This window comes from Fukomys damarensis, unplaced genomic scaffold (genome assembly GCF_012274545.1).
Source record: "Fukomys damarensis isolate Sample0158 unplaced genomic scaffold, DMR_v1.0_HiC HiC_scaffold_5, whole genome shotgun sequence".
Classification (NCBI taxonomy): domain Eukaryota; kingdom Metazoa; phylum Chordata; class Mammalia; order Rodentia; family Bathyergidae; genus Fukomys; species Fukomys damarensis.
The window spans coordinates 41155683-41169647 of NW_022900917.1; the positions used below are offsets into that span (position 1 = coordinate 41155683).

The 13965-nt window shown below is 44.2% G+C and overlaps 1 protein-coding gene across 1 annotated transcript in view; it reads left to right on the forward strand.

The window, feature by feature from the left end:
* Positions 1–7: 7 nt before the first annotated feature.
* Positions 8–13965, forward strand: part of Slco5a1 (solute carrier organic anion transporter family member 5A1) — a 133475-nt gene continuing 119517 nt past the window's right edge. The window contains exon 1 of the mRNA XM_019205232.2: positions 8–1100. Within this exon, the coding sequence (XP_019060777.2) occupies positions 185–1100 (916 nt within the window). The 5' untranslated portion in view covers positions 8–184. The remainder of the gene's footprint in view (positions 1101–13965) is intronic.

Here is a 13965-nt window from a genome sequence, read left to right on the forward strand (position 1 = left end):
ACCCTCGTCCCCCGGGGCTCGCGGCTGCTGGGCCTCGGGGCCGCACCTGCTAATGAGGATGCCCGGCCACGCAGCTCCGCCGTCCCCGGACCCGCTTCCTAGTGTGCACGACTGAGTGGGCCTGGCTTCGGTCTCTGGTGCCGGTGAATGAAAAGCTTCGGAGCGAATCTGAATTCCAAGAGCCATGGACGAAAGTTCTGGGCCGCAGCCCCCCGCGGGAGAGCTGCCGGCGGTGCGGGCCGCGGTAGGAGCTGTCCAAGAGGAGAGCGAGCCCCAGACCCTCAGGTCTAAGAGCCCACCGGTCCCGAGCAGCGCCGCCTGCCGGCCGAGCCGCAGTCCCGCGAGTGTAGACGGCAAGTCGGCCTTTGCCTGCATGGATTCTTTGGGCCACCAGGAGGTGAAGCGAGGCCAGAACCCGTTGGCTCCCAGCCCCTCTGCCCCGTCCCCCTTGGAGGGGACGGCAGGGTCCGTAGACTGCAACCATATGATGGACCTCAGCAAGGCCGGCCCAGCTTCGGCGCCGCTGGCCCCGCTCCGGGAGAGAAGATGCCTCTACGTGGTCCTCACCGATTCTCGCTGCTTCCTGGTTTGCATGTGCTTTCTGACCTTCATCCAGGCGCTGATGGTCTCCGGGTACCTGAGCAGTGTCATCACCACTATTGAAAGGCGCTACAGTCTGAAGAGTTCCGAGTCCGGCCTGCTGGTCAGCTGCTTTGACATCGGGAACCTGGTGGTAGTGGTGTTCGTCAGCTACTTTGGGGGCCGGGGTCGGCGACCCCTGTGGCTGGCTGTGGGCGGACTTCTCATCGCCTTCGGGGCTGTGCTCTTCGCCTTACCTCACTTCATCTCTCCACCCTACCAGATCCAAGAGTTGAACGCTTCGGCCTCCAACGACGGCCTGTGTCAGAATGGCAACTCCACGACCGATTTGGAGCCTCCGCCCTGTCCAAAGGACTCTGGAGGAAACAGTCACTGGGTCTACGTGGCGTTGTTCATCTGTGCACAGATTCTCATTGGAATGGGCTCCACGCCTATTTACACCCTGGGACCAACCTACTTAGATGATAATGTTAAGAAAGAAAATGCATCCTTGTACCTAGGTAAGATTTCCTGTTCTCTCCCGTAAGTTTGACTCACCCTGAAACTTTCCTTCCAAAGCATAGACAGGAAAGATATTTTTACTTTTTAAAATATACTAGTAAATAAGATTCCATTTTTATTTTTATGTTTTAGCTTAGGTGTGGTGTATTTTGGGTTTGGGGGAGAATCAATTTGTTGAGAGTGCTTGGAACTAATCTTCAGACTCACATTTCACATTTGTCTTTTCCAAAGTAATATGGATTTAAACCTGGGATAGTGTGTCTGTCTCTTGCTTCCTACCTTTGGAAAAGTTCTACTTCATCACATTTATTTTGTAGTAGTAGCTGCCCCTCCTTAGAAGGGTTCAGGAAGGGAGGAGTAACTAGTGTGCGAAGCTTTGAAGTCCTTACTGCTTTCATCTTCTGCTGCCTTTCATGCTTGTGTCCAATGGAGGTAACGGTAGCTGGACTCCATAAATCTGTCTTTATTACCTGCACACCCATATTCCTTACATGTCACCTGCTTTGCTGTTAAAAAACATACATAAACCCAACAAAACCCCAAAAGGTCGACTACCTTATCTTCAGGCAGAAGCAATTCCACAAGTTGTAAGGTTATCCAACGCTGGTTTTGGTTGTGGACACGTGACGTGAGTACACGAGAGTAAATCACTACGTTCTGCAGGGCAGAGGCCCTGGAGTTTGGTGTGTTGACTTGCATAAGCTGACACCACTGGACAGAGTGCTTGGCTTAAGTATAGGGTGCTCAGGCGAGGCCAGACAATTAGGGTTAGGGTCAGTTTACTTCCTAGAACTAAATCTTTAGTGGTTGGCACCACACTTTGGAATAGTTGAGCCTTCAAAACTGAACTTCCGAGGGATGGATTGAAAAGGATTGTTAGCCATCACACTGGATGATATCTTTCTGTTTCTCTTCTGGAGTCCCAACTAAAACACGATAAAGGACTTCATTAAAAAATCAAGATGGTAAATAAACAGCTATTTTAGTAATTTACTAGTTATGTGCTGATGGGATCCCCATCTATACTATGAATAGTAAGGTTGTCAGAGGACACTGAAAAAGATATTCGATGTAAAAGGGCTGTGCTTTGTCCTCTGCCTAACCCCAGCTCCCTGGAGCTGTTATAGAAGGGTATCTGAGTCCCAGTAGTCCTCAGTAACTGGCCAAATGCATTAGGACAAGTTTTATGGCTTAATTTTATTGTAAATGCAAGAGAAAGAAATTTCTATTCTGGGTAGATAATAATTTGGTTGTTGCCTCACCTCTCTGTCTTCTAACACTATGAAAAATTTAAACATAAAATTGAAACAATAGTATAATGATCATGATGGGGCTGGGGATTTAGCTCAGTGGTGTACCACCTGCCTTGCAAGTTCAAGGTGCTGAGTTTGATCCCCAACCAAGAAAAAAAAAAAAAAAGCAAAATGATCATCAACATACCTACCATCTAGATTTTTTTTTTTTCTTTTTGGTCAGGGGATCGAACTCAGGTCCTTATGCTTATGAGGCAGGCGGCAGAACCACTGAGCTAAATCCCTGGCCCTAGATTTAATAATTGTTCATTTTGTCAAGCCTGCTTTCTCAACCTGTGTGTATATGTGTATAGAAACATATTTATTTTGGTTAGGGAGTTAAATTATTTGAGTAATTGCAGATATTGCTAACTTTTTTTGTTTTGTTTTGTTTTTCGAGACGGGGTCTCACTATGTAGTTCAGACTAGCCTTGAATTCACTGTGTAGCCCAGGCTGCTCTTGAACTCCCAGCAATCCTCCTGCCTCAGCCTCCCGAGTACTGGGATTACAGGTGTGTGCCACCATGCCCAGTTTAACACTAACCTTATTAAGCATGTATCTTCTAAAAATAAGGGCAACCTGGGGATGGGAGGGTGAAGCACAGTGTACCCACTCCTGGGTACCATTGATGCAAACTTTCTGCATCAAAATCACGAAATCCCTTATGCAAAGGGAGAACATCCTCTCATAGATATTAAAAGTCCTGGGATTTAATTTGTCTGGTACTGGTTCCTCACCAAGAAGAAAAAGAGCAAGTGTATATTAAATGTATATTCTGTGCTAGGCACAGTGCTAGGGCTTTTAATTTTATAATTTTTGTTTTTTTGTGGGGCAGGACCATACCTCATGCGTGGTAGGCAAGTACTTTACCACAGAGCTATGTCCCCAGCCCTGTGCTAATTAATTAATTAATTTTTTGGGGGTACTGGGGATTGAACGACAGTCCTTGCGTTTGCGAGGCAGGAGGTGGAACCACTGAGCTAAATCCCTGGGCCCTGTGCTAATTTTGAGAAGACCAAAAAATGAAATAGTCCCAGTATTTGAAGAGCTTCCAGGGTAATGAAGAAACATTGCCAGTTTGAGGCAGGGTAGAAAGGGACATGTCCGGGGGAGGGAAGTTACAGAAATGATATTTAAGATGAGGGATTAGCTCAGTGGTACTGAGTCTGCCTTGCAAGCGCAAGGTGCAAGGTCCTGAGTTCAATCCCTGGTACTGCAAAAAAAGAAAAAAAGAAATGATACTTAAGGAAGTCCAGGAGAATTCTCCTTTACAGCTTTCCTTTTCTTTTCTTTCCTTTTTTTTTTTTTTGAACCAGGATCAAACTCAGGACCTTGAGCTTGCAAGGCAGGCGCCGTGCCAAATGAGCTAAATCCCCAGCTCTGAGAATTCTCCTCTATATTAAATAGATCTCAGGATAGTGATTTGAGTGTCAGCGATCTTACACATGTTTTCTTATATAATGTTCTCAAGGGTCTTATGAGATGGGGATTGCTTGCTTTATTTTATGGATGAGGAAACCAAAGCTTGGAGGATTAAAATCATTGCTTAGAGCCTGAAGTCTATGCCTTCGGATCTCAAAACCCTGAGCCTTCCCATGCTGTGCGGCTGGCTGTCTGGCAAGAGACCCTGAAGGTTGATAGCAACTGAAGGATGTACCATGTCCCACAGTTTGGGTGTGGTGCAGATAGATACAGAACGGGTCAGAAGGACCAAGACATGACCAAAACAAGACTGTTCTCGGAATCTTTCAAAGTGGGCTCTCCAGGACGCTGGCGTGGTGGTGCACAACTGTAATCCCAGTAGTCAGGAGCCTGAGGCAGGAGAAAGTTCAAGGCCATCCTGAACCACATAGCAAGACCTTGTTGAAAGAAGGAAGGAAAGAAGGAAGGAAGGCAGGCATTCTGTGCTGTTGCTGTACGAATTATGATCAGAGAGACTTTTGTGGTCTCAGAACATGAGCAGTGTTAGCTAATTACGACATAGCATTTTTTCTTTCTGGTAAGTAATGGGTTACTGTATCTTTGTTATTTTTCACAAGACTGCTTTTCTATGTTTCCTTTTTCACATCCCACCCTTTTCTTGGCCTTCCTGCCAGTCTTTCTAACTTCTCATTAAAACCACGGGAAAAGAAGAAAAAAAAATCAAGTAGCACAATAGTGATTGCAGGCAGGAACAAACATCTGAAGTAATTACAACTAGTGTATTAAAACCGGTGAAATGGAAAGTGATCGCATATTTTAATCGTTTGAAAGTTCTACGTTAACATTCTGGCAGCCACAACTGTAGAAGCCCTACGGTTGTGGATGAGAGATCAGGGTTTGTTAGTTCTACGTTAACATTCTGGCAGCCACAACTGTAGAAGCCCTATGGTTGTGGATGAGAGATAGCAGGGTTTGTATCCACTCAATGGGCCTAACTCCTGCAGGAGAGAGGCAAGGGATTTCCAGGAGCACAGAGAAAGTTTTGTAGGTATTCAGAAGGAGGAAGGTGAGCAACTAGACTATGGTTTGTAATTCAGTCCCGAGGAGCGAGAGAGGAACTATGACCCTTTGGGGGCAAGATTTCCATGAACCGCCAGGGAAAGGAGAAAGTGTGGCTAGTCAGGTGGGAAAGGGAAGCAGAGGGTGCATTTCCGGACCAAAAAGCCAGTGCTCCGATTGGGTGGCACTCGGCATAAGCAGTGATTGACATGGGCCAGCTGTCAGTCAAGCACTGTGGGTGCCAGCTCTGGGTCACCTCTCTGGGGAGTTCCCTCAACCATCAGCCCCGGCTCATGCCACAGACAAGGGTTGGCATTGGTACCGGGCCTCAGGAAGAGTTCTGGAGACCATGCAGAGAATCTGTAGTTTAGTTCCGCTCTGCCCACATTGCTTCTGGGCTTTTAGACAAATCCCTGCCCTCCTCCTCACTCAGTGGGTTTGGTTACAGTTTTCCCCACTTTGTAGCATCTGGAGGAGTAGGTGTGATTCTGTGTATGCCAGTGTTCTGCAAACTTTAAGGAGATACTTTGTTGTCAAAGCAGAATACCAGCTCACCCAAGGGAGCAGGCAAAGAAGGGAGTGGGAGATGCTTGCTCTTTAAACGGACATTTTTTTTCAATAATCAGATAAAAGGAAACATTGTGCGGGGAATCAAAATATTGTATTGCTCCTTAGAAATGTCTCAGTATCGTCATACTTTGTTTAATTAAGTTTTCTAAGGACTGAGATTTTTATCATCAGAACTTTCTGATGCCAACCTTTGAGGACCATCTTTCTCTTTTTTTGGTATTGGGGATGGAACCCAGGGGTGCTGTACTACTGAGCTACATCCCCAGCATTATTATTATTATTATTTTTTGGTACCGGGGATTGAACTTGGGTCCTTAGCTTGCAAGGCAGGTGGTGGATTTTTTGGTTTTTTGAGACAGGGTCTCACTACATAGTTGAGACTGACCTGGAACTCACTATGTAGCCCAGGCTGGTCTCAAACTCACAGCGATCCTCCTGCCTCAGCCTCCTGAGTGCTGGGATTACAGGCGTGCGCCACCAAACCTGGCTCCGATCCTTTTTTATTTCTTTTTTTCTTTTTATTGAGTTTATTGGTACAATCTAGGTCTACAGTACAGTTACATTCATTACTGGGATCCTGTACCTTCACATGACGCTTCTTGGTTCTCATTTTTCCCCTTGTCCCTGTCCTCCCTTCACCCCTCCTCCCCTCCCCATCCTTTTTTATGTCTTAAGACAGGATTTCACCAAGTTGCCCAGGCTAGAGTCCAACTTGCCATCTTCTTGCCTCAGCTTCCTGAGTAGTTGGGATTACAGATGTACGCCACCACAACTGGCAAGATCATCTGTTTTAGTGTGTGAACATAAAGTGAAATGCTTTCACACCTGTGCAACATATCAAAAGCTCTTTTGAATCTTATGGGGCTTGTGGTGTCCAGATTTCACTACTGTTGGTCTTCTTTTTGTTCACGTAGTTGGTGGCAGGACATGGGTGGGACAAGGACCAGTGCTACGCTAGAGTCAGAAGTGACTACAGTCGTCTCTTGTTTGGGGGAAAATGGGTCCAGGACTCCTGTGGACATCGTAATCCTTGGATGCTCAATATGCCAGTGTACATTAAATCATTTACAGATTATTTTTATCATCTGTTGCTATGGAAGTCCTAGGTGATTCTGTATTGTTGAGGGAAAAATGACAAGGAAAACATCTGGCTGTATTTGTGCCCCATGGCTATGATCCCAGCACTCTGAGAGGCTGAGGCAGGAAGATGCCCAATTTGAGCTTGGGCAACTGAGCAAATGAGCAGGACTCTGTCTCAAAATAAAAGCTAAAAAACTTGGGAATATAACATAGTGAAAAGGCCCCGGGTTCAGTCCCCAGAACTGGAGAAAAACGAAAGGTCTACAGTTGTTTTCTGCGTTTTTTGTTTGTTTGTTTTTTTGTTTTTGGGTATGGGGATTGAATTCAGACACATTGTACAGAAAAGCCTTTTTTCCAAATATTTTCAGTCTGCTTGCTTGAGTCATTGGATATGGAGGCCATGGCTGGGGAGACTGGGCTAGTGTATTAACGTCACAAAGACTTTACCTGTTTATGCAGAACCTGTGGGTGCAGAGCACCGACTGGCATAGAATTTAAAAAATAAATCTTGGGCTGGGGATTTGGCTCAATGGTTCTGCCGCCTGCCTTGCAAGCTCAAGGACCTGAGTTCGATCCCTGGTACAAAAAAAAAAATCTCCCCTGGCCCCTTTTCTGTTAACTTTTTTTTTTTTTTGTACCGGGGATTGAACTCAGGACCTTGTGCTTGCGAGGCAGGCAGCAGCATAACTGAGCTACATCCCCTGTCCTTTCCTCAGTCTTTTAAAGGTACAGTGAACTTGAAATTATTTGAGTTCTATTTCATCAAGATTGTATAGTAGATAAATATTATAGTTATATACACATTACATCCGTATATATTCTTTTTGAGATTTTTTAAAATTCCTGAATGCACACATGTTTTTTGGTACCAGGGACTGAACTTAGGACCTTGTGCTTTCGAGGCTTGTAGCGACACCACTGAGCTAAATCCCTGGCAGAATACACACACATATTTAAACATAAGTTCTTTGGAGGGAATGTGCTGGATATTGAACCCAGGAATTTGTGAATGCTAGGCAAATGCTATGCTGTTGAGTTATACTTCCAACTTCTACTGTTTATAAGGAAAAAAAAAATTGCAGAAGTCACTCCTTAGAAATATTGTATAGAAAAATCTGCAGCTTATACCTGTATGCTGTAGATCTACAGCCGTGATTTAATTTGTAGTAACACAAACAATGAAACATGCACTTCTGTGTCTTCCAATCCAGTGGTGGCAGGAACCATACGACCAAGTGTGTTGGTGGGGTTGAAAAGTGTGGGGTCCTCTGAGCAACAAGTCACCCGGGTCAGCGCAGTTGCCTTCCATCGTGTCTCTGCCTGGCTGACACCGGCGATCTGGGCAGCTTTGGCCTCACGCACTTGTCCCCACAGCAAGAAGAAGAGGAGGAGGCAGGGTCCGCTCGGTCCGTGATGCTCTACCGGCTGTCATCCAGCGCCCTGCCGATGGAGGCTCCTGGGCCGGGGATGCCAGATTTGAGAGAAACAGCACCATGTGTCCGTGTCACAGCAGTGTTCCCCTTTTCACCTCGATAACCAAGTTCGAAGCTTGTTTTTTTCTGGCCAGTATTAAAAACCCATCTGAAGTGGGCTGGGGATTGAGCTCAGTGGTTTTGGTGCCTGCCTTGCAAGGACCCGAGTTCGATCCCCGGTACCAAAAAAAAAAAAAAAAAAACAAAGAAACCATCTCAAGTGCCTCATAGCATTCCTTTTCCCCTGATCTTTTTTGTTGAGATTTTGAAGGGGCCCACTAATTAGCATCCTTTTTCCCCCCACTTGTATTCTGAGCTAGATGAAAAATGTGACAAAGGGCTGTACACATAAGAAGGCCAAACTATCACCTTGAAACCTGTAGAAGTGAGGTTGCAGCATGTAGGTGGTATCTTTGAGCAAGTGGACTTTTAATAGTCACAGAATCAAATGAATTTATCCGTCTGGCCTCAGGTAAGCTGGGCAAAAGCGGAGTGGCGGCCTGGCGTCCCCCACACTGGTCGCTGGCCTAGCTTTTACTCTACAGTTAGTTACTTACTCCCAGGAGGGCGAAGGAGGGGCTGATCTGAGCACACTCTGCTTCTTCCACTTTAAAAAGTTCTTCTTTAAGAGCAGCAGGGAGGGCAGGGAGAAGTCTGGAAAGGAAATAAGACTTTTAACTGGTTTTAAAAATTTTTTTCTTTTGTTTAGTTTTTTGAGGCAAGGTCTCTGTATTAGTTCAGGCTGGCCTTGTACTCACGGTAATTCTCCTGCCTCAGCCTCCTGAGTGCTGGGATTATAGGCATCTACCACCATGCCCAGAGTCTGGTTTTAAAATTTTGTTTTAATTTTGCTTATCCTATTTACCTTTGTAAGCTACATAAAGCCCTTTTTGAAAGTAGGCTGTGTGCAAATGAGAAATACACGGAAACGGTAATCTCCACTAAACACGAATGTGATGGAGCGCGGGGTGGGGGTGGGGGTGTGGATGGCGCCCACGACTTGGACACGTGCGGAGCCAGGTGAAGTGAGGTGGGGCGGAGGTAACAGCGTCCTGTGCACCTGAGACGGCTCCTCCGGGTCAGAACAGGTGGGCTTTCTCTCTTAGCAGTGACAGAATGAGTATGTGCTGCCTGATAGTCATTTCTAGACTGTTAGGCAAATTGTCTAAGACGCTGAGGAACAATACCTTCAGGGTCTGCCTGAGAGGCATAGGGATTTACTGTTTACTGGGGGAAAGTTGGCTGGGTGCTTATTGGTGTAATCAGCCTACCCAAAAATACAGGCTAGCCTTTTTAGTGGCCTTGATGATACAGTGATAACTTTTTTTTTCTTTTTTTTTTGTACCGGGGATTGAACTCCGGTCCTTGCAAGGCAGGCAGGCAGAACCACTGAGCTTGATCCCCAGCCCTGCTTTTGGTTTTTTTGGTGGCACTGGGGATTGAACATATGCTAGGCGTGCACTTTACCACTAAGCTACGTCTCCAGCCCTTTTTATTTTGAGACAAGGTCTTGCTATATTACTCAAGCTGGCCTGAAACTTGTTGTGATCCTCCTGCCTCAGCCTCCCCAGCAGCTGAAATTTCAGTGTGCTTCACTGAGCCTGGCTTGATGATACAGCTTTAAAGCATGATTTTATTGACCTCTCACTTCACTTAGCTATGAATTTATTATCTGTGGCCCTTCTGAAACTTGAGTGTTCGTGAATCACCAAGGGATCTTGTCAGAATACAGGTTCTGTTTACGTTGGAGCAGGGCCTGAAAGGAAGGTTGTTGGTGGTGCAAGGACCATATTTTGAGGAATGAGAATTAAAAGATCAGGGAATCCAGGGATTTAGCTCAGTGGTTCTGCTGCCTGCCTTGCAAGCGCAAGGACCAGAGTTCAACACCTGGTACCCAAACAAACAAACAAAAAGAAACAAACACAAACAAAAACCCATACATAGCCTTTGTCCAGGCAGGAGGTTTTGTTCTGGGCTTAGGGCTGAAGCCGCTGTTTGTAAGAACAGCCACTGGTCGCCAGGAAGAACAGCACCGCCTTTCCCTGCATGTGCAGAAGCAAGAAGTCAGTGTTGGCTCCTCACCCACAGTGGTATGACCTCACGACCACCACCGAGGTGGGTGCTGGGACTCCTGGGGTCAGAGGTCAGGCTACACTTGTAGGTTACTTGTGCAACCCTAGGTGGGGGAAAGCCAAAAACCTCACCCGTGGCTCTGCTTTTCTTACTTGAAAATTGAGAGAAGTTAGCAGTGACTTGAGGGTCTGATGGTAGACAAATGTGAGATGTAGATTCGAAATGATTTTGGAGAATATTAGAAGTTTTTCCCTTAACAGCAGAATGATCAGACAGACACAGGGTGTGCTGGCCTGGTTGGCTGCGGTTCTTACTCACAGTAGGGGTCAAGCCAAGGCATGAGCTAGAGATCATCTCGTTTGGCCCTATTTGTAAAAACGATAATTTGACAGGCAAGGAACCCAAACTCCAAAAGATTATAGGATTTGTGCTATAAAGAAAAAAGTATAGCGTTTCTTCAAGAAATTAAAAATGGAGATATTATATATAGTAATCTAACAGTTCCACTTCTGATATGTCTCAGAAAGAATTAAAAGCAGGGTCTAGAAATATATGCACACTCTCTACATAGCAGAATTATTCACAGAAGCTGAGAGGTGGAAGCAAGCCAGCTGTCCCATCAGCAGATGAGTGTATAATCAAAACGTGTATATATACAATAGGATATCATTCAGCCTCAAAAAGGAAGGGAATTCTGACCTACTGGGGACATAGGTAGCTTTGGGGACATAACGCTAAGTGAAATAAGCCAGTAACAAAAAGACAAATACTCTGATTCCTCTTGTAAGATAGATAAAATAGTTAAAATTCACAGAAACAGAAAGTAGAATGCTGGTTTCCAAGGACCGAAGGGAAGGAAAATGCGGAGCTGTTGTTTAATGCACACAGAGTTTTTAAAGATGAAAATGTTTTGGAGATCTATTACAAAATGGTGTGAATATACTTACCCCTACTGAACTGCACACTGTAAAAGTAGTTAAAATGGTTTAAAAAAATTAGAGACTTTGTCCATGCAGGTTGCTTTGAGTCTGAAATTACGTATATTCTGTAAGCCCATCTGTATTGTATGTGGAAATTCTGAAAGTATATGTCTTTCGATGATAGAGACGCTTCTCAGCCTATGTAACCTCTGCGGCGGAAACACTGAGCCAAATCCCTGGCCCATTGAGCATAACTCTTAAAAGGAGGAGTATGGGTTTGGAAAAAAGGAGGCAAAGTGGATTTTAGAGCAGTTTTTTTGTTTTTGTTTTTGTTTTTTTTTGTACCAGGGATTGAACTCAGCAGGCGTGCTGCCGCTGAGCTAAAAATTCCCAACCCAAGAGCAGGTATTTGAAGACTGAAGCTTTCAGGAAGAGATCGAAGAGGAAGAATTTGGGTAGTTTTATGAGGTCTTTGGGGAGTGAGGCTGTAATACCGCATTTGGAAGTAAGGACTGTGGTTTTGTCAGTGTTGTACTGTGCTGTTTGTTCTGGCAGTAGGTAGCTTCTACCCATTGCCTTTGCTTTCAGTTTCCCCATGACAGAGACACTGAAATGAGGATCCCATAACAAAAGATGGGGATTCCATGGCTGCCTGATCTTCTTCCTTAAAAACTATTTGCAATTGGTCCAGAGATTTAGCTCAGTGGTTCTGCTGTCTGCCTCTCAAGCGCAAGGTCCTGAGTTTGATCCCTGGTACCAAACAACAACAACTGCTACTATTTGCAATTTTACAACAGTCAGGAATTGTAGGATTTGAACCTCAGTTTCTGGGGAAAACAATATAGGTTTTGGGTCATGCCAAACCAGTGGTTCTCAATCCGGGATGATCCCTCCACAAAATGTTTGACATCGTTGGAATCATTTTTGATTGTCACAACTTAAAGGGGGTCCCACTGGCATTTAGTGATGGTTAGGCCAGGAATGCTGCTAAATATCCTGGAGAGCTCCCACATTAAAGAATTATCCCACAAAGGATTGTCGATAATCATGCTCTGGACTTGATTCACTTTCAACTTTCAAGTTACTTTATTTCTCAAGTTCCTTCTATTTAAAAACTCCAGGTCATAATGAGAGAACCAGGAAAAATATCAAACGTGTGAATGGAAATGACTAGGGAAGAAGACCTTTGGGCGTAGCAAGGTCTTCTAGTAAGGAAGAGATAGAAAGTAGACATTACTTGTGCATTGGTCATTGTTACATTGTTGCTCAGTAGTTACTGTAGTATTTGTGCTATACTGGGCTACTAGTAGATGATAGTAAACAGTAGTGTGCTACTATCTGCTATCGTAGACTATTTTTAGTGGGTGTAAAAAGAATTAAGGCTTTCATGGTTTCTATGGTGACTTCAGTTCCCATTAGCCTTAAAGAGTTTAACATGTTCACACCCAGGCTGTGCATGCATGATTGTCCTGTACAGCTCAATGGGGCAGTCATGCATGTGCCACTGGTGATTCAAGCTTGGGCCATAATCTTGGAGGTGGGAAAGCTGTAATTGTGTATTTGTGTGCACTAAGGAAAATGGATGTCATTTTTCCCTGGAAACTCTCTTTTAGTGACTTCAGTAAAAGAAAACATTGAGGGGCTGGGGATTTAGCTCAGTGGTTCCGCTGCCTGCCTTGCAAACACAGGACCTGAGTCCCGAGTTCGATCCCTAGTACCAAAAAAAAAAAAAACAAAAAAAACAAACAAAAAACCAAACAAACGAACAAACAAAAAACACATCGAAGCAAAGAATTTTGGAAAACTATAAAGCACTTAATTAATCAGCATCTAGAGAAGAGTTCACCAACCAAATAATTGGACCTCCAGAGGAGATGTAGGATGGCTTTAATAAGGGGTTATACGATCTAATTTTTCTTAAAAAAAATGGTAACTTAGTTTAAAAAAAATAACTGTGATGTGGTTTCAGATAAGTCTAACAAGGGCTGGTTTTACAGAAAATACTTTTTAGTGTTTAAAATATGTCAGGTATTGTGCTAAATACTTTGTCAATATGTCCATAGAACAACTTTTATCCATAGAACAACTCTGCTGCAGCTGCTCCCTACCCTACTTTACAGATGAAGAAATCAAGTTTAAATTATGTGCTCAAAGTCATCTAAAGTGGCAAAATCAGGTCTTCATAGAAAGTCAGAGGGGAAAGTTCATCAGCTTCTGATGTGACTCTCAGTTTCCTGATTCAGTATCTGTGAAGGAGAGGATAAAGCGAGTTTTCTTACATCTGAAGAGGATTTATAGTCCATTTTGCTTTTCTTAAAGCCATCAGAAACCTGTCCTTTGGGTACCCTTTTCTCTCCTTGGTGACTTGTGCCCTGCTGCTGAGTGACAGCTGTCCCTGGGGAATCAGGAATTCCATTTGCTCTTTTTTTCCAGCAGCTGTGTGTCACCTGATGGCAAATGCAGAGCCTATTTCCTCTCCTGGGAGTTGTGATTGCTCGTGAAACTGTCACCCTGCAAAATTGCTAATCCCTGTTACTGAATATAACTGAGAAAGGCAGGTGTGGGTTACTCTCATTTAAAAGTAAGGACTGGATTCATGTCATTATCATTGTCAGCAGGATGAAATTACAGATTTGCAAGTGTCTGAAGTGAAATTATTAGTTCCTGACTTTCTATTTTCTAGAAATTCTTGTCAGAATTCTTAGCTACAGTACTTCCACCACCACCACCACCACCACCACCTTGAATCTTTGATTGTGGCTTTTAATTCTTATGAGGATCATAGAAGTTTTAAGATGCCTTTGTGTTTTGTAAGGATAAGGATGAAATTTAAAAAATAAGTCTATATGGAGATCTTAAACTTCCTGGCTGTTAATCCATTTCTTTCTTTCTTTCTTTCTTTCTTTCTTTCTTTCTTTCTTTCTTTCTTTCTTTCTTTCTTTCTTTCTTTCTTTCTTTCTTTCCTTCCTTCCTTC